The 26,010-nt window shown below is 38.9% G+C and overlaps 1 protein-coding gene across 2 annotated transcripts in view; it reads right to left on the bottom strand.

The window, feature by feature from the left end:
• Positions 1-26,010, bottom strand: part of tyw1 (tRNA-yW synthesizing protein 1 homolog (S. cerevisiae)) — a 51,335-nt gene that overhangs the window by 5,569 nt on the left and 19,756 nt on the right. The window contains exons 12-15 of one of the 2 annotated variants that reach the window (XM_018665570.2): positions 22,586-22,763; positions 20,243-20,378; positions 14,660-14,770; positions 2,678-2,845 (exon numbers count right to left, since the gene is read on the bottom strand). In XM_018665570.2, coding sequence (XP_018521086.1) covers positions 2,678-2,845; positions 14,660-14,770; positions 20,243-20,378; positions 22,586-22,763 — 593 coding nt within the window. Of the gene's footprint in view, positions 1-2,677; positions 2,846-14,659; positions 14,771-16,575; positions 19,262-20,242; positions 20,379-22,585; positions 22,764-26,010 lie in introns of those variants that run through there. The other variant, XM_051065381.1, reaches the window with a different exon arrangement.

Raw genomic sequence — 26,010 nt, 5'->3', positions numbered from 1 at the left:
TTGAAAAAGCCTGTGTAGAGGCTTAAAATACCTCAAAAGACGCAGTGAGTGCAAAACACTGTTCATTCTTCTCACGGTGGCTCAGCCTTAGCTATTAGTTAACAGGCAGATAGATCCTGCTTCAGAGCATCAAGCACTAATACTGCAATCTGCGGGGCTGAGTGCAGGAAGTGGAAAGACACGGAAGGGATGTGTGTGTGAGTGTGTATATTAGGAAATACTGACAGTTGTAGGCGAAGGTGCAAATAAATTAAGGTGTCTAAAGCAGTCGCACAAATGACCACTGTTATATTTGTGTTTGTGAGACAATGATAGGGAGCAAAAAAGAGAGAGAGGAGGGCGGAAATCAATTCAGTGAAATATTAACAGAGTCCTGGAGAGGAAATAGAAAGGAATTAAGTGAACAAGTGGCCTTTTTACTCCTTTTATATCTCAGATGCATGTATGTCATCACCAAAGTTAACGATAGTGATGATGATGATGGTCTTCATTTGAGTTTATAAGTCTGTTTATCTGTATAAAGCCAGAACTTCATTTCTAAATTGCATCTTGGAGGGAACACTGTACAAAACATGTGCACATCATTTTTGAACAAGACTAAGTGTCTACAGTCATATTACAGCTGTGCACTTCCTAAGATTTGTGCTGCCACCCTCGTGTTTGAACTAAATCTTGATCTTGACTTACAGGAAAAAGATGCTACTGTGGTTACTTGTGATTTTAAAACCAGTGATTTGTCAGAAAAGTAATGTGTGCAGCATTTTACATGAATGTATGAAAGAAACATTTCACTGTGTAGTAGAAAACTTGTCTCATAAACATCTGATAAACATCATTTTCCTTCTCTTTCTCCTGTTATCCCTCCCAGCACTGAGGGCCTGTAAGCAGTCCCATTAAAACAAACATCCAGTAAATAAAAACAAAGGACAATTAAGAGTTTGAGTGCTTAAATAAACTGTGATAACGCCATTTATGCCGGTCTGTATTTGTGTGTGTGTGTATGTGCTAAGGAGGTGTGGGTGCCTGGCTGATTGGCTTGAATTTCTGTTCTGTCAGAGAGAGCCAAGACAGCAATTAATCATCATTCATTAATTATTGACGGACAGTTGCCTTGGCAGAACCCACCACTAGCTGATATTTTCTGGGGTGGTGAGCCTCCGCAAGAGTAAACCACTCGGATGGTTGCATATTTTGAAAAGAGGGCAGACAGGAGGGTAAATTATATATATACGAAATCAAAACACCATTTTTAAAAACTGCAGTGAGTTTATAATCTGTCTGGAGAGCTACTTTGAGAGAAATGGAGATAAAGGATGTGTCTGGGTGTGAAAAGAACTGCTACAGAATCACAACAAATGGAAAGAGGATCACCAGGTACACATTATTCATTATTATGTGTGAAGGGATGCTAATGCAGTATCCACTGTCTGGGTCCACTGATAACAGTGATAACTTAGAAATGCTAATGTGCAGAAAGAGCAGTAACCAGTAAGCTGCACCTCATAAATATCCAGCAGACGGTGGCTCCTAATGAGCATGCATGTGTCTATACTAAATTACAGACTGGAACTAGTGTGACACAAACTATTTTTGATTAAGTTATGCTGATCAAGTAAACAGCAAAGAAACCACTAACCTATATATTAGCCCAGAAAGTGACAACTTATCCTTCTATGGCCAACAACTATCTTGAAAATCTATTTCTTGTGTCCACATTAATGATCTAGCCCAACATGATTCAGCAAACTTAACTGATAGCAAGTGCAGAAACAGAATAAACACAACTAATCACCAAACAGATAAAGCTACTATTACTCTCTCTGAGTAATGGTGTTGAGTAATGGAAAAGTATTTTTGCAGAACATTTTGATGTCACAGTGAAGCTTGATTGGGTATAAAATGTTGTTAATTCATAGTTTTATTATATTAGACATTTATGTTAAATTTAATTATTGGATGAATTATTGAGTTATGGCCAAAAAAAAGTGTTCTGTGAGGTCACAGTGACCTTTGACCTTTGACAACCAAATTCTAATCAATCTCCAATCAAGAAATTCCCTTAAGATGTTCCTGGGATACTGCATTGTTGAGGTGGTAAGACAAGTGAAAAACCACAGCTGTCACTGGTGTGGAGGCATAAAAACACAGAGCAAGAAGTATTATGAGTATTACTGACAAAAATCACAGCAACTGTATTACTTAGAATTAAATCTTTTCAAAACAAGGGCTGTAACAAACCATTATTTTCATTATCCATAAATCATTTGGTCAATAAGATGTGTGAAAATAGGGAAGATTGCCATCAATGGTTCTAAAACAGCATGAAATTGCCTATAGCTCAAAGTTATTAAACTTACTATCACAGAAGACCAAGAAAATCCAAAATATATTTCCATTGGTTCCAGTGAACACTCAATAAGTGGCCCATTCTGTTAATCACCTAATTGTTTGAGCTCTAATACACAGCAGCCCGTTACAATCCCAAGTCTGAAAAAAAAAAAACATCATCAACCTCCCATCTAAGCTAGGTAAAATGTTAGATTGACTTAACACCCAATAGAGGAATATTTAATTTCTACCTTGTGACTTGCCCTTATGCTTGAACTATGTTTAATGTTATGTGCTGTAGATATGGTATGTTCGGTGTATGTATGACCCTCTGGAGTTGAGTTCTTACCTTGGTGTGGGCGATGAGCAAACAGTTGGAGTGCTCGTGCTCGCAGGCGATCTCATACTGAGGCAACATGTCAGCCAGCTGCTGGACAAAGGCAACCACTTCCTGGTGCCAGGGGACATTAGCCATGGTCAGACTGCTGGCAGAGCTTTCCCCACAGTATGTCACACCCTGGACACAAAAAAAACACAGGATCAGAAACAAAGCACAGACAAGACAGAGCTCCACAAGGGAAAGAACAAGATGAAAATCTCCTACTATAGAACTGTTTGCAGAACAAGTCTTTATCTTCAGAAACCTGTACAGGATTTTTGGGGGCAATAATAAAATATATATACAAAGCAGGTGGGAATTGAGTTATTGAAAATAACCATGGATAAAAACACAAATACAACAACAACAACAATCAATCTTATATCTTATATCAATCTTGACTCAAGAAAAATATGTGTCAAATATAAAAATACAGACTGTTTAACTTTTTTGAAGAGCTGCCGACTTATACATCTGTGACAATCAAGTAACCGCCAACAATATCAGCATTTAAATGTTTTTAAGTATTCAGATAAAGGGCAGAATTTACAAGTCCCAGTCTGTATCACACATAATAGCTGGACACCATCTGATCCTGAGCTGTGATTTAAGGGAACAAATTGTGCTGTTTTAACAGAGTCCTGTTGTTTTCACTTTTAATTGGACTACACAATTTTAAGGAAAAGCTGGGCCCTGAAGTCAGACAACTGGCTTATGACATATACGTTGCTGATTGCTGTCTCACAAAATCTTCCCAGGGAAAGAAAACGAGCCAGTCTCCTCCTGTATTTCCTTCTTTTAGCAGCATCAGGAAAATGATTGACATCTGGTGAATGACATTTTCATTTATTAAATCTTATGACTCAGACTTTAAATTTGATAACATCACAACTTGCATAGGTGCAGATGCATTGTGTCACTTGTGTTTTAAATTGCTGTGTTTGTTGTTAATGGACATAGGTCAGTGATGATGATGATGAGGTGCCAGAGCAACAGAAGTTAATTCAAAACCTAAAAGTCTCATGCTATTCTTTATTTGATACCATGAACGTAAAAGCACTTTTATCCTGAAGCTTTTCTTCAAAAGCAGCTCACACTTACATAGTTAAGCACTGTGATTGGCTGGGCAGCATGGACTCTGACATAGACTGCCATAAGTAATTATGGAAGGCTAGAAGCAGGGCAGAAATGAGGCGTATTGTTTGGCAGTATGATTGAGGTGAATGGGGAACAAATCAGCAGATGAAATGTAGAAATGTGTTAATCACAAAATCACAAAAACAATTAAACAGATTTATTAAATTGGCTGCCTCTACTTCTTCAGAAAGTATTTTTGAGTCTGTAGTGCCTTGTTAAATGAAAAGGCTTCATACACCTCAACAACTGCTGATTATCACCAGTAAACTTGGGAGCTGACATATAATTTCCCCTTCGACTGTTTAGAGAAATAGAGTAGGAAGTGAAAAACCATCTGGTCTTGGCCACAAGAATCAATCAAAATAGCAGACTGAGCACTGGGTGTTTTCTGATCAATAGCAGCAAATCTGTGCTGTGGTTACAAGTGATGAGGAGGGAGAGGCACTAAGAGAACAATGGCTCTCTTTGGCAGAGAAACTATTGATGAGCTGGGCTGAGAACAGTGTGAGGGAGCCATGATGTGAGTGCGCCTTTGATGCCCATTTTGTACGATCTGAGGGAATCTGCAGCAGGCTCCAAACCAGTACCCTCCAATACAAGACCTGTATTAACAATCAGCTTTATCATTATTTTCTTTAAAAATGGACTTTAATATAGATTCAAGAGTATTTGGACTTTCAGGTTTCAGTCCCTAAATAATCATATGGGTCACTGACACTAACTGACAGACTGATCTCTTGAGATAATAAATTGCTATCATTGGTGGAGCTCCTGAATTACACACCAAAAACACTGTAGAGGTGGCAGATACAACCATTTAGAATCTGCAGAAGTTGTATGCATTACACATTTCAGTATTTCTGTGAGCACCAACATTAAATCTGCCTCTCAGAGTCTCCTAAACCTGGTCTTAATGGAACGTGAAACAAGGAAAAGAGAAAGACTGGGTGATAAAATGGATGGCATGCAGTAAACATGTACCTTCCATGTATCTGCAAGATGATCCCTGAAACTTTTAACCAACAAGGACTCTGTATGACATCTTGTAAAATCAACAACATACAGTGTACCAATCTTGTGCTGAAGAAATCTCTCCACGTACCAAAGTGTTACATGGTCATACTTTGCTATAGAGAACTCATTCATGAAATCTACAGCACCAATCTAGCAGTGGTAAGATGTTAAAGTTTTAAAGAATATGCGTGTCCTTGTGAGTTTGTTCATTCATTTATAAATCTTTCTGCTCTTTTTGAATGGTATGCATTCTTTAGGATGCACAAAGCTGCCCAACATAACAATGACAAGGTTTGTAATCAAGGCAGCATTGCAGTTGTTTTTTAACTGCTGTGCTAAAGTCACACGAAAGTGTAACATTTTGTTTGGGATTCAAAGTTACTGTGCACTACCATTCTTTTTGGTGCAAACATGCTGAATTTAAATCAGCCAAGGTTGATTTACTCACTTCAAAAATTCTTACAAAGTTTCAATCTTTACATACACACAGCCCACCTGTGTAGCAGTGTGCTGTAATAGAGCCAAGGCAGCAGCTGTGCTACCTTAATTCTGTTGGCCAGGAACACTGTCTGATTCTCACCCAGGTATCTCAAAAACAAAGAGTACAAGACTAACTATTTTGTTTCTGTTTGTGTATGCTTGTTTCTGTGATTTAAGCATCTAGCCACTGTCCCCTCTGTCTTCCTGGGAACTGTATATGCTCCAAAAACAGCACTGAACAAAGAGTTCTGTACTATAAAAGTACAGATACCTACATAAGCCCATTGTTCCAGCCAGCCAGCAATCCATAATGAGTCCCTGCTGTATAACTTAATACCTCACACGCTGTATAATATTCCTGTGATGACTAGCTATTCTCAAAGACTTTGTGTTTGCTTAAAAAGCTACCTCAACAGTCAATTTCCCCTGAGGTTTGGTAAAACATTGTACATTAGGATATGAGCCCCATTGGTCACAGTTATTTGAGTAAATTGGCTGAAATATTCTGCTCGTCGTCCACTTCACAGAGAAAATCATAACTGGACAGGATTGTGCAAGTTGGTAAAACCAACTAAGAATATTTAATATGCAGTATAAATGCATTTTCTGTTTTCAGTAACATTAACTGGTGCTAAATCATGAAAATCTCCCTTGGTTAAAACCATACATGTTTAAAGAGAAGTTTGATTCTGCTTCATTATTCAGTTGTCATTGCATCTCTCATTTACCTCATTATTGATATGGTTAAAACTGTTTTATGTTGCCAGATTTAACGCAAGAGCTCCTCAGAACCACTCAGAGAACTATTTGGACTAGTGCAAACGATCTCTATGACTCTGGTCAGTTAAACAATTGTGACCACTGAAAAAAATTACACACCCAGGGAAGATGAAATACCAGATGTTTCACCACTTCACAGGAGCCATTTCCTAAATCCAATGTGCAGAACTCATACCCATGGCATAGTGGTTTGTCTCGGGAAAGAGAAAACTCACTCCTCCTTTTGAGGTATTTACTTGGTTTCCTATGTGGCAGACTACACAAGACATTCTTACATCTGATCTCTTTCTCTGATTGGCCCGGCTATTTTGAGACAGCCATTCACATCTATTCAAGTCTGTCCACTCAACAGCCATAGGGGATCTCTGACTCCGGTTGTGAACTGCAGTCATTTCTTCAGTAATTTAACCACATACGTCTTGGAGGGCTACTTGCGAATTCACCTCACAAAGAAATCCAACACAACACTTTACTCTTTAGGTGCTGAGTTTGGAGAGAGAGAGAGAAAGGGTGCAGCTGGGGGTGAGACAGGGCAGGGAGGCTGGACAGAATTTATGAGGGACCTTGGTGTTATCAGCCTTGCCTGGAGGCCCGCTGAATAAAGATCAACTATCCAGGACTCAGTATAAATCACCAGGAATGGGCAAGGCAGGAGGAGGGAGCATTAGGAGGAGATGGGAAAAGATCTTTGCGATACACAGAGGGAATGAATGTACTGTATCACTGAGGAAGTTATGAGAGTGCGGGAAAGATGGAGGCAAAGAGTGAGAGCCGTTCACCTGTTCACAAATAATCTATGTCTTTTGCCTTTAATGGAAAGCATAAATGCTGATCCTCAAGGCCCTCCTCTGTGTGGGCGACATACATCTGTGTGTGTGTTTGACTAAATTTATCTCTACATTCATGCCCCTGCCCAATCCCCTCTTCGCCTCTCTCTCTCTTTCAGTAATCCATTTCCTTCCTGGACGAGTGAGGGAGCGCTGGCAGGTAAGTGGTATTGATGCTGCACTGAGATGATATATCACAAATTGGACAACAATTGGACAGCAGATGGTAAATTGCGCAGGCAGAATGTGTTGCGCCACATAAGATGATGGACTAATAATTAATGGGTCAATAACAAAGTCTTGCTGCTAGTGACGGTGGACACGCACATACCCATGCAATACATCATTTTTACAGATCCACACTTCATCTTGATCAAATGCATGGACAACACTCATGTCTGTATATGATGAAGGGTGAAAAATGAAAGCAAAAAGCTGAATAAATGAGGTGAATAAAATGCAGAAGCTCCTATGTAAATAAGAAACATTTTCTTGACATGGTATGGATCCACTTGTCCCCATAGAGGGCAGGGTCACTGCAAATTAATGGAAGCTATTCTGAGTGATGTCCTTTATACCCTCATTAAATATTTCAAGAAATGTTATACCAAAAACCAAAGATGAGTCTGTTTGGAGTTCCTGACCCAAACATCTGTAATAATCTCAGCTTCAGTTACTACCTACCTAGATTAACTTTTAAGACTGTACCTTTTCCTAAGTGTTGTTTAACAGGTCTGATCATAGTTTTCATTCTTTGCTTCTTGGAAACGCTTTGTTATGGTGTACTCTATATAAAGCTATGCAGAAAAGAAAGTAAAGTTAGTGTTACAGCCAATCCACAGACCTGCTGCTAATGCCTAGGTCCCCCATCAGTCAGCAGTGAGGGCTAATTTGAGAGCCGTTGATGTGAAAGAGCAACTCGCTCTGTCATACTGTCACCAGTCCATCCTGGGACGCACTAATTACTGGGCTCGTGATGCTGAAGTCGATAGCTTGTCCAAAGCTCAGCAGCCAGAGGGTTTCATCTGTTCCGTAAGGGACAATATACTGCTCATAGGCAGGAGGAAGTGGAGTGGGGGCAGAGAGATAAAAGAGAGACAGAGGGGACAATTTAGAGATGAGAGACATGAAAGGGATGAGAAAGTAACAGAGAGTTCACCCTGACAGTGACCATTTACCTGTGCCGGAGAGACAGGTTAAATAATTCAAATAGACTGTTTTAATGTGATTTTCACTGAAGATCAAACTTCCTGAAGATCAACCTCTAAGGAAACTGGGATAACTCCGGTATTTGTGAACCTGGGACCTTTCTTTCTCACATTTTTGGGTGTAAATGATTGTATGGTACTTTTAAAGGATGTAAAGGATCTGAAAAACTCACACAAAAGTCACACAATAACATTATTTTTGAGACCACGGTATTCCAGCAACACCCGTGTTCTGCTCCATAGCATGACTATTTTCAACAATTGAGTCTGATGGTGATATATAGTGATGTTTCTGGTTAAACAAAACAGATCTTACTTTTCAATAAAGAGGTCGGTCTCTGTAGGACTCCTTTCCATAAGGTTATCAAACACTTACAATCTGAGTGTGTCAGTGGCAAAAACAAGCAATTTAGCAGATGTAATCTGTCATGAACAATTGGCCATTGGATTACATTGTAGCAGCTGTTTGCATTTATTGTTTGGTATCCATCTGGTATCCAACTTCATCTCCTCCAGAAAATAAGAAAAATGTCAGGAGTTTATGTGTTTTGGTTTTGCTCTCGTCTTCTCTGTTTGTCTGATAAAAGCAACCTCTGCATGAACAAAGTGGAAATTGTGTAGCTTAATTATATTAACATTCCAGTTACTGTGTCAAGCACAGAGCCTCATTTGATGGGTATTTCTGATTACCTGTCCATTCCAATGCTTCCTGCTGTCTTGTTAGTGTTAGGCTTTCTCTGATATAATGAAATGCCATGTAGTGGTGGATCAATACACACTCCTACGTGAAATCTTTAATAGAAAAGCCAGCCAAGTCTCAGGGGACAACTTAGATTTAGAAGTGTGTGTTTTTCACCCATTAACAGCGCATCAAAAACTCCATCATGAAGCCAAGGCTCGCTTGAAGCAAGTTGATTACTTAACTAGCAATAAAACACAACATGTAAGTGGGTAAAATTAGGTTTATGTAGAGGAACGACAGAGTGGAGACAGAGATGGGGATCCTTTAACTGTCGCGCAGCTGGTCCAAGACATTTTTGCACAGATGGCAAAAATTGCTTTGACATTTATAGCACATGACAAACTTGAGTGCAAGAGCAGATTTGAACACAAAGAACAGAATGAAAAGAGAGACAGAGAGAAAAAGACAGAGGGAAGTAAAAGGAGCCAAGTTGAGCACGGCTGCATCAACAGTGTATAGTCATAAGAGACAGGGACAGGGTCATACATTTAAAACATGAAAGATAAAGCAAATGATATGCTGAGAGAATTAGTAACAAACTCTTTGGGAGAGTGAACTGGATGTACTTGAATGCTGACAATATTTCATCTATCTGCTGGCAATGTGAATCTATATCTGCACAATCCTTGGTGTGTTTCTGAGCCTACATATTGCATGACTTCTACTGTTTGTATGCTCTATGCTCTATCCAGACTAATCACTCAATGAACTGCTGACTAGCAGTACTGAAAAAGTGGCAAAGACATAATCAGTAACACCAGTCTTTCTCTGTTATGCTGATTAATTTTTAGTTCCACCTTAGTGCTCTCAAAAAGGCCAAAATTAATGTGTTTAACCAACCTGTGTCACCCAAGCTCCTACATGAGCCTAATGATAATGGATAAATTCACTTCTACGTAGGTTTGCAAAGATATTAACCTCTGTCTTCCTGAAAAACAAGTGCAGCTTGAACTGTCACATACAGCATCCTTGTTTTTTGCAAATGGTGGACCATGACTGGGTGCAAAGACTCTTCAGATGATGGACAATGGATGGAAAGTGACGTGACAAAGACAGTACATCTCCACATACATATGAGGAACTAGGGGTATGACTGCTAATTGCTAATGTGAGCTTGTTAGTAGGTTTAGTTAGTTTTAATAAGGGAGCATACTGCCAGGCCAGCAAGACTGCTGAAAACACTTCATTAGGGGGAAAATGAAAAACACCTTCCCACAAACACACCCCAAACACACACTTTTGCTGCCTGTTGGCCCCTTAGAAAGTTTTGTTTGCCCCCTCCCCATATGCTTCGACCCCCCTAACTGCAGGAACCCCTCATTACAGCACCAGCTCCCTCACCTCATTATTTTGAATAGAAAACTTGTATACTGCTGCAGTTTTCTGACAGTGCTGAAAGTTTAATATTGTTTTTATAGTAGAAATTATGTAAATGTTAGTATAAATGTGGCTGTCAGTCTCTGTTTGCTCTGCAATGAACTGGTTTGGTGTTTGTGCCCACTGGCCAAAGTTTTGTTATGAAATCAGTCAAATGAAGGAGGCATTTTCATTTTTCATACAAACCCAGGCTGCACAATCCACAATCCTCCAAATGTGTTATTTGAATTCCAAAAATATGTCTAAGTTTGTCACCTGCACAAAAGAGCTAAATTGCTAATACATAGTGACAAGCAATCAACATTAATGAGACCGGTATTATTATTATTGAAGTAAGTTGAGATTCTGATAAAAAAAAAAAAAAAGAAAATTAGAAAATGCCTCTCTGGTTCTTTAAACATTTTTTTTATCAGTGTGAACTATGAACTCAAATAAATGGTGAATAAATGCTAAATGGTCTGCATTTACATAGTGCTTTTCTAGACCTATCGACAAAATAAAGCCATTTTACACCATTTTCAACAAAATAAGTTGAGCCTAACTAATTCTAGGTGTGTGTGGTGACTCTTATTTCCTGCACTATCAGCATCATGATGCAGCACCAGAGGAAAAGAGCATATAAAGGGACATGAACAACTTGCTGCTAGTTGCTGATTAACATGACATTTTTTTCTCTCTCTCTCTCTCTCTCAGAGATAATGGCACTTCACCCAATGCAGATTTCGGTGATGTGCATTGACACAGTAAAACACACACATTTCACTGTCTTTATTAGACTATCTACAGCCCTGCCTGAGCTCTTGCTTAAATGTGTTATCTAGAGCTACAGTATATCAGTACTGCCTGTACCTTGTCAGGTACAAAGAGAGTTGAACAAGGCATAGTCTTGAGCTATCCTATCTCTAGAGCCTGACTGGTGCACAATGTTCTTTTGGCTTACATCGATACTTTAAAGTTAAAAAAAACTTTTAAAACATAAACAGATTAACATGACCAACATTTTTGATTAGGATCCCTTAAATTTGGTTATGCAAATATGTCCTGAGGCAGGAAATTTAACTGTTAAAAAAAAATAAACTTGTCAGTGCTCAGTGCTCATCTTTACATACGAACTATGTAAAGACAATGCTGTGGCTTCTTGTTAAATACTGCAAGGGCAAACATACAACCTTATACTAGTATACAGATGGGTGATCCTGAAAATGCAAATGAGTGGAGGCAGCTCTCAAATCAACTGAACCCCTGTGGGGCTTACAACTATCAACACCAAATGAAGAATGTCTCTTGTGGTGCATGTTGATGTTGTCTTTTCCTTACATTTGTCATCTGAGACAGGCTAGTGGTGGCTGATAATACCTGCCTAACCCATGTATCATTTACTGCTCTCACTGATTACCCACTGTTACGGTGTCCTTGAATAAGGAACTTAACCGCCAAATGCTCCTATCTGCTGCTGGCCGACAGATAAGATTGTGCTTGTACTGGGCAGCTCCCAGGTGTGATTCTGTGTAACTGAGAGCAGGCTCCTGCTGAAAAAGACCACACAGCTCAGTAAACATAGCCTGGAAAAATGAAGGTTAAAGAAAGTAATAGCTGCAATAGCTGGGAGCAGTGGGCTCCCAGTGGAGACTGGCCAGTGGTGGACCTGTGTTGCCAAGTAGTGCAGGATATGAGATGTGCTCTGGATTATGAATGAGAGGATGTGGGGAGGGATTCCCAGGTGAGGGCTCCATGTGGTAAGAGGTGCGTCATGTATGCTAACTTTGTCTGTGGGAAGCTTTTCACTTGTTCTTTTGCCCTTATAAGCAGGACGTTTAGGATGAAGGATGCGAGTAATGGGACACACAAGGAGATGGGTGAAGTGTGTCTCAGTGTGTATATTCATGTGTAAGGGGGGGAAGGCAAGATGAGGTCTGACAAATGAGCAGCTCACCTGCTCAGACCTATTATCTTGCACCACTGCAGTGGACTGAAATAGAATACAACTGAATCTAAACTTTGGTTGACTTCCAAGCTCAGGGCTTTCTCTTATCTCTGCAATCTGAGGTGGAGACAATTAATTATGCTGTCCTAATTTTTACAGAGGCTAGCCACTGTTTAAAATGCACTAGACAGCAAATTTGAATACAGTTTTTACTGTAAGGAGGCAGAATACATAATCAAAACCAAAAAAACAAAAGTTCCCAATGAGTACATTTTATGCTCAAAGGCAACATAAACTAAAAAGGGGGGCTTTAAAGGTGAACTATATGCAGTAATAAAGAGCAGAACCCTAAACAAAAGGCTACAAGGTGCTTTAATTTATGTATCACCAGACACAACCAACTATATAGGAAGAAATGCAATGCCAAGTTCTTTAATGCCCACAGCTCATTTAGACAAGCTCACCATAATTGAAAAACCATGTTAGACCCACCACAAACAAATTAATAATCATGCTACAGCATGATGAGAGCTGTGACATAGAATACACTGAAACAATGAAATCATAATGCACCAGTCACATCAGGCAGAGAAGCAAACATTGCCCATTATTTTCAATATGAAACCACTGCGCAGTACAGGTGCTTAAATGAGATTCAGTGTTTTTAGAGAATCTATTTCATGCAACACATGAACTGAGGCTGAAGAAATGCGCATGTGAAAATAAAAATGAATATAACATGTACAAAATAAAGGGCCACAACAGTGTGGTGACGAAACAACAGCCAATTATATATTGCATATAGGTTATATAGTCATTATCCACTTGCACCATTAATTCTTTTTTTCTGCTGTCAATTCTGTATAGATAAATGCAAAAGAAACAGTTACAGTAACTTAAACTGTGTTGAAAATGGCTGTAGATTACCAGTTGAGTCATGGTCTTTTGTTGTATTGGTGCTGCCACTGATGAGTTCTATTTTGCATTTGATTCCCTGTTGATTCCTTATTTTTCATGTGTCCTGTTGGGCATGACAATGACTTGCACAACTATCAAGCGAAACACTTTTTAAAGAGAAAATATCAGGTTTGAATCCTCTAGTTCAACTACAACCGAAACAGTGTGCTCCAAAACCTTTGCAGAGGTGCAGGCCCCCCAAAAGACTATAACATGATATAAAGGAAAGGTGCAATATACTCACATTGCCAAAATAATTAGAAATTATAAGAATAGACAAATAAGTAAAGGCCTTTAAATTCAACTTTATAATTCTTAGTGAATAAGGCGTTATTAAATTCTTCTGGTTCCACCATGTACAAGCAGCAAGAGCTGTTAGCAGCTGTTACTACTACAACTACTTCTGCTGCTATTATTACTGGGATCATACCTCGATCGCAGTAACTCAGGCAAGTTTGTCACTATGACAACCATAGCTCAGGCTGCCACCAGGTGCTCCCTCCCATGCTATTAATACCTTCTCCGTCAAATGACCGGGATAAGGTCGATGTGGCACTCAGCCCACCTTTCCAGTAAATTACCCCACTTATCTGAAATCTGTTGGAAAAAATGTTGGAATAACAGCAGTGTTGGTGTTTGACAGAATAACTATAGATGTCATTACGTGTTTGCATAGGTGGCCCTGTCCTAGGGAAGGGCTAAAAACAATTAAGTCAAATACACTCTGTCACTCAAAATCCAACTCCCTCACCAATGAAGCCCCACAGACACATAAATTCATTTGCACATAAAATCATAAAAGATTTAACTGACTAAAAAGGTCTTTTGGCTCGTAGTAAGAGTAATCAGGATATCTGATATGATTTGTTGTGGCTTTTAAATTTTAAATAAAACTGAAATTAGAAATGATACACACCTTGACATAAGTGAAGCTTTGAGAGTAAATATGAGGTTGTTTGTTTAGTCTGTTCCCTTGATGTATAAACTGGTGGAGTGCCAAGAAGACAAGCGAGGAAGATGCTGATGATTTGCTTTCATTTGGAATATCTGAGGTTGTCTGGAGCTGCCAAACTAATTCAGTACAAATGTTTCTCATTAAACTGCCATTTAACACAACCTCTTTCTTTTCAGCTGGGAATGCAGCAAGGCGATGTTTCTGAGACATTACCACACTTATAATGCCATAACTTGGTAGACTTAAGGAACTGCAGATGATGTGTGTGGTAGGTAATATCATGTACTAAGATGATCATTTAAAGAAAATACTGCTGTTAAAAATCAGCCTGGTAGCCAATGTTACTGGCTCATTTGCTTTTAGAAAACTCATTAATTAGGAGCAAATGTGACAGGCTTTGCTATTAGGCGGGTTTACAAATAATGGAAAAAGCAGGAGTAATCTGGTATGATGAAGAGAATTATCACACTGATTACTAAAAAATAAGACATTAACCCAGAGGGAGAGGAGAAAACATTAGCAGATATAATGTATATGCTGCTGAACCCTACCTTGACCTCAATGAAGTCTGGCTGGCCCAAAGCAATGAGCTCCGAGTAGGCCTGCATCTCCTCCACGTTCCAGGCCTTCACCAGTGTCAGTCTGTACACTGTCCTCTGTCTCTGGATGGACAAACAGGAGTTGGAGATTGATGGACAAGGTCAAAACGTGAGGTCATAAATATAATATTGCTGTAGTAACTTTTTCTATATTCCTTCTCTTAAAACAACCACATACAATATATATGTATATATAAACTATAAAATCTATTGAGAGTAGTGTTCAACAGCTTGATAATGCTCAACAGATTCTGAGACACTTTTGGGTTAGATTTTATGAGAAAATGTAAACCTCTACATAAGTAAAGAGCTTCATCTTTATAACTGAATTTACACAGTTTCTTGGCCACTGTTTTAAACCAAAATTAGATGAGGTGTTATAACACTGAGTGCTGCCATAAGCTAGATGTTTGCTGCTTTGGATGAGGTTGTCTAATCATTATCTAAACTGTAAAAGCTCAACAAAAGGAGAAATGACAAAACCTTCTAACACATCTGATTAAAGCTCAGGCTGTAGTTCTGTTAGGAAATAAAAATAAGGTCAGTTTGACCTCTTTGACATGGACATGTGCTGTTGCTATCACAGATGTGTCATAAAGTCCAAACTCTCAAATTCATGTACTTATCCCTTTGTCTTTTTTTTAAAAATCAGTGGCCATGCTGGTTTGTTGTTCCAAACATCTGCCCTCCACTGGCAACACAGCAGTGCACAGTTGTCCTGTCAACCACCCACTTTCTGTGTGAATAATAATGGAGCAGTTAGGGGAAGGTTTGTGTGTCTGACAACTGCTGTGTTACAATAGACCTGCACATGTAATAATTTCAAAGGCTTGTGTGAAGTGTGAGGATCAGGGCCAATCCAGGCACTGTCTAACACCTTTTCTAATTTAATTTCCAATACTTTGTTTATTCCAGGTATGCTAGCTGTCAATTATGTTTCTCCACAGCACTGTAAGCTTGTGAAAGAGAGGGAGAGAACTGAGGAAAATAAATAAAGAGAAACCATCAAGTTTCAAGTAAGAAAGCATAAGCAAGTTGTGTGAGCGGGATTGCATCAAATAAAAAAAAAAAAGAAAAGCTACAATTTGCAAATGCACCAACCCTCTGAAGTGCTGTTTTTAGAGTTCAAAACTGCATTTGAACATTTAAAATGTTCTTGCTTTTGGGGTTGAAGAGAGGCCATTCAAAATAGTCTATCCCCGCTGCCACAATAAATCCTTACAAACATGAAAGGACCCTAGGCTATATACAGTGTGTATATATGTTTGGATCGAGATCAAGGCCAAGAAATCCTGTTCTGGACATTCCTCTTATATGTGCTCAGTTCACCTTCCTTGAGTAAAAAAAAAGTACTGAAGAAAGCCCTGCTCACTGTTCAGTGGTGTAGATTCAGCCTATTGTTGTTGCTGTAAAGCAGGAGAAAGAGGATTATTGAGAATGTGATGGAAAGGAAGAGAGGCAAGAAAAGAAAAGTGGGAGGAGATGAAAGAAGTCGAATGGTGAGGACAGAGGACATGAGAAATGGATAATATAAAGAAACCAGTAAATGACACCAGGAGAAAAGAGCATACTCCTTCCCTCATTTGCTCTCTCTCTCTCTCACACACACAGGAAGGTTATCTATAACAGTAAGTCCTTTCAGCCCAGTAGGGTGGGGGATAATTGGCCAGTAGAATCAGGGAGGTGAGGTATTTCAAGCTGCCTCTATTCCAAATCTGACACTGAGGCACAACTCTATCAATTCCACAGTGCACTGTGCAGGGAGGCCAGGTGGAGGAGAGCTATCAAAAGGAGAACAGAGAGGGATAAGCACTTAGGAAGGATGGAGACAGGGCCCACCATGAAATGGAGACTTAGGACTATGGAGCTGTGAAAGGGAGATGGGGGCTGATGGGAACAGGGAGAGTTTATTTTTGGAAATTGGGAAGTTGCACACAGACAAACCATATTGTCACAGTGAGGTGTACACATGCATACACACCAGTGCATGTACAACCCTCTGGGACAAGTATAATCACATTAATGCATAAATAACCATGTATGCACAAATGCCTCTGATTTGGTGTTGAGTTTTAAAGTTTCAATACAAAACTTTAGTGACTCCAGAGTTAGTTATGCAAAAGTTGCTTTTAAGATACAAAATTCAAAGTATTTATAAAATATGCACAAACCCATCCTGTACTCTCCGTTTCATTTTATCCATGCTTCAATATACTAAGGGCTAAACCATGTTCAACCATGGATATGACCACACCTCCAAAATCATCATGACGGCTTCAGATTTATCGCAATTCAAAAATCATACCACACGATGCAAATCCAACACAAGTGTACATCACAGTTACATTTATCAGTAAGAACACACATTGCACTGGCTGCAACAACAGGCAACTGTACCACTTACAGATCAAAGGGAAACTGCTATTTAAATTATCACTCTTCAAACACAACACACTTACACATTGAGAAATTGAGTCAATAGAGAGAAGAGGCTGCATAACGTGTCCATATACTATGTGACTGAGATTTGCACATATGATTGTGGTTACTGACACTGTCACAATAATTAATTTGTACACTGGGTGTCATCCTCAGTATGATCCTTGATATCATTAGACATTTTCTGACACAGGGTTCGAAAGTAATTCTTCAGATTGACGGCTCCTCTGACTGTCAAGACTTTGAAACAGTATTCAGAATAATGAGATTCCAGGTAATAGTAAATGTGCTGGCGGGCAAAAGTGTCACTCTCTGGTCCCGCAGGACTTTGCTGTCACCCATGTGGCCAATACTGAATTAACCTTTAGTCACTTAGAGAACCATACTAAAATGCCCATAATTACCAGCATTCTACATTAGATACTTTTGATATTGCTGTTGTTTAAATGTAGGTTTTTTGTTTTGGCTCTTCAGTATATATCACATACAGCAATTTGAGTCTAGATTGAGAAGCCTGTGTGAACACAGTTAAGGATTTAATGTGGTGATAACTGGATCACTTGCTGTAATGACCTTAACAATGACCACAGACAGCACTGACAGAAATTGAATATCTAAACTTCAGTGGTTCATGTTTATTTTAAGGCCATTAATTAATTAAATTCTAAGATGTTCCTGTTATTTTGCCCATCCCTGCAGTTACCTCACACTGGTATTTGTTTGTTTGCTTGTGGTGAAAATGGTGATCTAGAAGCAATCGAGCTGTGCAGTCACCAACACCTCAAGCTGAGTGGTAATGAATTTGTCTGTTGTTTGCTGAAGCATTAAACAAGAGGAAGCTGGCCCATTACAGATAGGTGTAACAGAGTCTCCCTCTGAGAGACTTTACAGCCCACATCTTTCTCAAGGTTGTTTGGCGGTGTACCCAAGCACCATTTTTACCTCACTTTGTCTTATTAGGAAACACACTAACAGAAAGAATCGATTTACATGAGCAACGCAGTGGCTAGATGCAGGCTGTGATAATGGACTTTCCCTCTAGTCACAAATGATGGAGAGGCCTGCAAGGTTATTGAATGCACTTTTTTAACTGCTACAGGAGCACAGATCACACACTTCATAGAAATGCACACATTCTTGTGATTGTGGCAGTGGCATTATCAATTCTGATACAGCAAAAATGTTAGAAGTCTCAGGAATCAATAAAAAGCCTTCCCCACTTGAGTAAAGTCTTAAAGGCTAGAACTGGTCTCTGTCACTTATCGGTATCTTGCTGTCACTGCATAGGAATTTGGTAAATACAGAGGACATCTCATCTTTGGTTTCTGAGGGGACTTAATCAGTGTTACAGCTTTCATCAGCTACTCTGATTCACTCAAAACAAAACAGATGAGTCTGCACAGTAGGTAAGAATTGGGCACATCCAACAATCTGCCAGAGATGGAGATAAGAGATTACTTTTGTTAAAAATCACCACAACAGCATATTTTTATTCATAGTTTTACAAGAAATGAACTTGTGTTGTCAAGATCTTAGCTCAGTGCAGAACAGATTAAAAGTGGATAGTAATTTAAGTAGTCAAAGGTTCTGTAGTCAATAACACTCCCCCAAACCTAGGGATGCAACCTGTAAATATCTATCTATCTATCTATCTATCTATCTATCTATCTATCTATCTATCTATATATACACACAAAAATATTCTTTTTGATCAGAATTAAAAGTACTTGATACAATCTCTTAAATAAGATACTGCGGTTGGGAGCAGCATCCCTCGTCTTCTTATCAACAAGAATATACAATGCAATCTCTCAAGAAAAGCCAGTGCCTAGCATAGACCTGAGCATTTTTCTCAGAGCTGATAGAACACACAACCATGACAAAAACATTATTAAGTGCAGATAACCAACCATAAAAATATCAAGATGATGCTTCCTATTTACAGCTAACGCATACAGGCATCATATCATGGTGTAGCAAGATCAACAACATGCGCTGCACGCGAGTATGAATGTTGATATACTTGCAGTATATGCATTCCTCTCCGTTTGAGGCAAGGTGAATGACACATCTCAAAGAAATCTGTGAGAGCTGGCAATCCTGCACCACCTTTGACTGGTAGAAAAATGTACTGATAAAACAGATGTGCTGTCAGAAGCTGCCTAGTCTGCAGAGCTGCTCTCACTAAGTCATCTGGTTCAGCTTATCTACACAAAAAATATTGAAATTTTTAATTTTTAATCTTTTAGATTGACATTTTTCACAGCAATCATGCATATTTACTGGATTGTAAAATCTTTGGATAAACATATAGTAAGTAGCTTTACAGATTTACAAGCATGAAGATAACTCGGCACAAACAGTGAGATGATGGTAACAGGAAAATACCCAGTTATAAAATGAGTGCAACTAATGAAGAGGGTCAACATTTCCAAGGGTGAATTAGTTATATTCTTAATTACAGACTCAGAAAATATTACAAGTATCATCATTTCTGCAATTTGTGTAACTGTGATGCAGAATTACTAAGGAGAGATAATTAAACTGACTTCATCAAGCTTGAGGTAGAAAGAAGCTAGTCTTACCAGGCACTAAAACAACCACAGAATTCTTATCTTAAGATCTTAATTTAATTGCACTGACTGTAAAACATGGCAAAACCTCCATTTATGAAAACTGTTATTGTTGGCTGACGCAGTGCAAAACTGCCAGTTATCATCATAAGTGTGTTTAACAGTGAGATACAAAACAAAAAGCACTTATTTTGCTGTAAAGATCAAGTCCTGGTTTTTGCATGTTTAGTAAATTGTCAATGCCCAGCTACCGAACACAGGCAGAGAGTGAAACAAATGCTAATGGGGCCTCAATTTAGACACATAAAGAGAAACACTGTACCAGTTGCTTTTTTTCCATTTTGCAATGGTACAGCAACTGTTACCATAATTTATCCTGCTAAATTTGACTGAACAGACATATTCTTTTTGAGTAGGACCATACTCCACAGTTACAGTTACAGTTATAGTTCAGCCTCTTGTTCACAAGCTCAACTCTCTAACCTCTTGGCAGGAAACCAAACTTGCTCAGTGGACAGCTTACCTTCTCTCCAAGGGCCTTGAGGCTGTCCAGGAAGCGTGGCCAGAAGTCCTTGAAAAGTGGCCGGTCAATCTTCTTCAGACTGTCTTTAGTGCTCGCATCCACACTCACATACAGCTGTGTAACTGGCTCCAGGCTCCTGAGGAGAAAGGAGGATAAGAGTGATCCACTTTCAGAGAGAAAGAAAGTCTGACAAGAAAGGTGGTAAAAAACCTAGGGAGAAAAAAAATACATCTCTCTTTATAGTTTTTCTTAAGTCTTAGTCTCCCTCAGTATCATCAAACCTTTACATAGTAATAAGAAAACATGAGTGCATTTCTGGAAGCTCTCTGGAACAAGACAGAAAACATTTGGGCTGAATACAGATCTGTCGTTCAGCTCCACTCAAGATACTTTTCTCTTCCCACCATGATTCAATAACACACATGTAACGACATGAAGTCAAACACTCTGTGTACTTGTGCTAAAAGCAACAGATTCATTGCATAGGCAGATGAAGGCAAACATGGGAGGGGGTGTGGAGAAAAATGAAACTGTAAAAAACCAACCAGTGCTTCTCATCAATATTAAATAAAGACAGACATTAACTTATTTGCGTGTAGCTGCACTCAGCGGAATCTGTAAAAGCGGGAGGACACACCAGAAAACTGTAAAAGATTCACATGACTAAAACAAGTCATGTGTCTTTAGCTGGTAGATAAACATGACAGGAGAGGTAATTATGAAAAGATGCAAACAATTAGCCAAATGAGCAATGAGACAGTAAGTAAGGAGATTAAGCTCTTTTTGCTTCTCCATACACAAAACCTGTTCCCTTTATGAAGGCAGTGCTGAAATAGAGACTCAATAAACTGAAACAGCTCATCTCCAACCAGGTGGCTCTGGCAGACAGGAAAAAAATGACTGATGTCTGCTGTCCTTGCCTTCAACCTGCTAGATGAGTATACGGTAAATCAGCCTGTGACAGGCTAGTTAGCTGACATATCGGATATGTCACTGTATGTCTTGATGACAACTTGCAAAGCCTCAAGACAGAGTGGCATCTCTACATGTGAGGTTAAAGGGCAACAAGGGTAAACATGTGGACATGAAAACTTAATGTATATGTCATACAGGTGAAGAGGCATATACTATCTTCAGTGTAGGTTGATGAGAAACTGGCAGCTGCATTACTGTAATTTCTGCCCAAACATCAAAAGTCACTGGTAATTTCCTGGTCTATATGGAAGTGAACAGCTGGTGCAATAATATGTAACTGTTAATCTGTTGAAAATACAAAAGTCACTAGAATTATTCTGCACACCATTGGAAATCCTTGTGTGACTTAACATCATAAATAATACAGTAGATATCTGCTTTAACATGCTGCCCAACACTTTACATTATATACTGTACATCTAATGGAAGAAAGGCTTTGTTTTGTTGTTTCACACAAAGGGATGTCAGTGAGGCACTATACTACAGTGTAGCGTTGACAGAGTGTGCTGTGTAGAGGCTGTAGAGCTGGGGATAATGACAGTCTGAGGTCACCTCAGTGTGTTTCCTCCTCAGACATTTCATGTGGAAACTCACAAACCCTGCTGCATCCAAAGCACAAAGCAAGGGAAGTCATGGATGTGTTTGTGAATTGTTCATGTGCTGCATCTAAAGCCAACTGAGGTTGTATCATCTTTTATGAATTTTTCATACAGTCACTGGAGGTACACAAGGTATGTGTCTCTTGGAACTGTGGAAATATGGATGTAGAAAGTTCAGACCTGGGTTACAATTTGCAATGCAGTATTTCAAATAACTAATACTGGGCATTTGTAAACTTACAGACCAAAAATGGTTGTATGTAGCATCTGTATGTAGCTCTTGAGTCTCTAACATCTTGTGGAAAAAGTTTTCTATCATTTGAAAGAAGCTGGGAAAATTCCTAATCACTTCAATACAGTGGGTGCTTCTGTGGAACGCATGTTTCAGCACTCTGGCACAGGCTTCAATATTCAGCAGTGGTGGTTCAAAGGGACTATTCATCCAAATTACATCTCACTTATCCTTAATGTCAACAAGTTTTTTTTAATCATAATGTGCACCATAAACACCACACAACACCATTGTATTGTACTCTCCTTGTTAGGACACAAAACATTTATAATTGTTGAGACTGAACCTTTGATCCTTCCAGCTAGGGAACAATGTAACTGGTAAGACATACTCATGCTCCCTACTTTACAATTCATCCTCCACACTTGTAAAGGCAGGAATACAAATAAACTAGATTGACTGTAATTTATATTTTGGGCGTAAGAGAGAAATAGTAATCCTACAGAAAGAAGGTAAGTGTGTCTGTTTTGCCCTTACCTGATTTCCTGGGGAAACTGTGCATTGGTGACCAGGAAACTGGAGATGTGGTGGGAGTGGAGGAGGCGGATGAAGGTGTTGATTTCGGGGTACATGATTGGCTCACCCACCAGGGAGAGGGCACAGTGCTTGACTGCCAAACCCTCTTCGTACCGCTCGGGCTTCACTCCAGGAACACCTGAGGGGAGAGAGGTCAGTGGTTGAATAGATGATAGTATTGGGGTCAATTCCACCTTTGACTTAATCCCAACAATAAAATCAGGGGCCTCACATGTGGAAGCATAAATCAAAGAACTGTGGGAAATAACAGCATGAGCTGAAGCTTTAAAGTGAGGTCAAACTGAGTAATTACATACAAGCCTACAGGCACGAGAGAGACATGTGCTGCTGATGACAAATGAAGAGGGGAGAGGATGGGAGGGAAGGGGAGGAGAGAAGTGTAGAGAAGAGAAGAGCCGGTGTATTAAGTTCAAGCATTGGGAGTTCGGCCCAGAGCCCATTCCATCTCTCTTCCACTCCCTCTCTTCTTCTTTCCAATGGGTGGTCTTGGCTTCTCGCACTGTTCAGTGGATCAAACCAGCACAAACTACAGGGTGCTGTAAGAATATGCTCAGCATTAGTTCTAATGGGAAGGGTAAGTAGAAGGACAAAGGTTCCTGAGTATGAGGGTTTAATCGACTATTGTTATTAAACTTTAAGATGACTAAATAAAAAAGAAAACAACTTATTCATCACAGTAGTTAGATTGCCCTAAAAGAAAAGACAACAAAGAAGCACAAACCTCAGCCTTAGGCATTAAATGTAGTTGTAAATTAGACTGATTTCCTGGCATTACAAAATTACTTTAAGAGTGAGGAATCACGTCCTGATTTCCATTAGTTATAGTCATGCTTGAATCAAGGAAAATCCTTACTTGGACCACAACGATAGGCCACTGAATTTACATAAAATTCTAAATAAATACATTTGACAGGCCAAATGAAACTGAAAATAATAGGAGAGATGATGCCTTTATTTCTGTATGTATATATGTAGGATCTGTTATTTCATCATGTCTGCTTTTGGGATTTGGAGGGGTGGGGGGGAAGTAAAGTAACATAAATGCAGCAGCATCATTTAAGTCTGCTTTCCGTTGGCAGTATTAAGTATTAAATGCTGTATGACAAGGCAGGAATTTGATTGAGACTGCAAATAAACAAATAGTAAAAGCTTAAGGACAACAAGTTTCATACACTGTCACAGGGATTTAATGTTATCTTGCTGTAGCTACAGCAGATGCTATTTCATTTTAGAGTACATGCAGTGAATCTTAATTAAATAAAACTTTGGACTGTTGCCTTCATATGCTTTATAAAACGGTCCATGAATTATTGATCAGTTTGTAACATTCTGTATGGTTGATCCACAGAAAGCAACTGTTACTGTGCTGCCTCTCAAGGACAAATTACATCTCACAACAGATGCAAAGACATCAAAAAGCAAGCTATCCCCCTAGAGAAATCCCATTTACCTCTGTTCATAAGAGCCAGCTGAGAAGAGAGTGTGTGTGTGTGTGTGTGTGTGTGAGAGAGAGGACAAGTGTCTGAAATCTCATTAAATGTATGTATCGTATGGTATTAGTAATGTGAAATTCCATTAAATTCTCACATAGTTCATTCTCTTGAGTGGAGAGTGGAATCAAGTCGATCTCTCAGATAAAATTAAGTCTATCAGCAGGGATATGGGACTCTATTACATATTGTATAATGATGGTTACTAAATTAGACGGCATAGAATTGATTCAAGAGATGACAGCTATTATCAAAGCCCTTCGATTTCCTCTGGATTTGACCTGCACTCTCTTTAGTGTGACATCAACACTCATGGAAGATGGTTAAAAAATCATTATCCTCTGGTTTGCTGTCTTTCTCTGCCTGCATAATTGCTTATTCTGTGTGATGGAAATATACTCAACACTTCCCGGTGGTACTGTTTGGTGTCTACACATTGAACTCCATCCATAAAATTCTATTTTTAAACTTTTAAATTATAGTACATAGGTGCTTGGATGGAAGGGTGCAGTGTAGAAGTACAGAGAGCAAGACTTGAGAAAGTAATTTTAAAAATTAAAAGGGCTGTGTTGTTGTAGCTAAGAGAACAAAATATTTAATTCATGCCTTGACTTAGCTGTGAAAGTTAGAACATCATCAAGTTTCTTCTTGATAAAAATGTATTGCACAGTAACATGAAGTAGGCTTGCACGAAATGTATCATATTGCCTAGAGCAAACATTCATGCAGGGAAGTTAGGGCTAAGGGCTAAATGCAAAATGCATGATAAAATGGGGAAAAAAAAAAACCCAACAAAAAACAAATAAAAGCTCAAGAAACCAACAACGTTTCTATAAAAAGGTGCAAACATGCACCCCACAACCACATTTAGAGACCCACTGAAGCAGACACTTAAAAACAGAGTTCTATTTGTTTATAGTTCAAAATGATTCCTAACAGTGTTCTATCCTGCCACGACACTCATGTCAGAACAGAGATGAAATCACACCAAGGAGAACACCATTTCTGGGGATTTAAAATGTGTAAATCAACACAGACAAGAATAACAGTGAACACAGCAGTCCACTGAATGACCAGAAATAAGCAGTGGGATCTGGGCTGTATTCCTACAGTCAGGTAGTGGGACTCAGACATTTATTCCTATTTTTGGTCATCAAAACCACAATAAACTCTTTACAAGGAGAAGAGCCTGGCAAACGAAACTTAAGTGACAACTGGCAGGGCAATAAACTGCATATTTCAACATTTAAACAATGACTAATAACTTTTCATTATAAACAGCTGTATGACATTTAAAACTGCAATTTGATAACACCTTTAGGCAGTAGATTATCAGGTAGTCAGACCAGAAAAAACCTGTTTAATCACAAGGAGGGTTTTTCAGAGGCATTGTCTGGATAGTTCATTGTGCTAGACCTTGTAAAATGTATCATTGTCACTGGTAAATGGAGTTGAAGGCTGCCTAATGTCATTTTATAGTGTAACTGGAAAGAAACTTATGGATGATAATAACAATATGGGATTGCACTTTGCTCTAGTATCCTTCTAATTAGAATTGCAAAGCTTTGCTTTGTGAAAGCATCTGAAAATATACTTTTCTTTATTTTCTGCACAAAACATCATAACTGTAATCCCTCCTGTGATATTTTTTTTTACTCTAAGTGAACTAAAAAGCAGCTCACTGTCAACATAAGCTTATGTGCACTATTGTTCCATTGTAATCACATAAGGCAATTACATTTTCAATGATGACATGCATTATAACACATTATGAATGACTGCTCTGAGAATGATATTAGCTATAAAGTAGACCTTTGAAGAAGATATGTCTCTGAAGCTTTTAGCATTTGGCATCTATATCATTTCCTGAGTACA

The sequence above is a fragment of the Lates calcarifer genome, linkage group LG21 (genome assembly GCF_001640805.2).
Source record: "Lates calcarifer isolate ASB-BC8 linkage group LG21, TLL_Latcal_v3, whole genome shotgun sequence".
Lineage (NCBI taxonomy): Eukaryota > Metazoa > Chordata > Actinopteri > Centropomidae > Lates > Lates calcarifer.
Note: the sequence above shows the minus strand (reverse complement) of the source record. Positions and strands in the feature narration are given on the sequence as shown.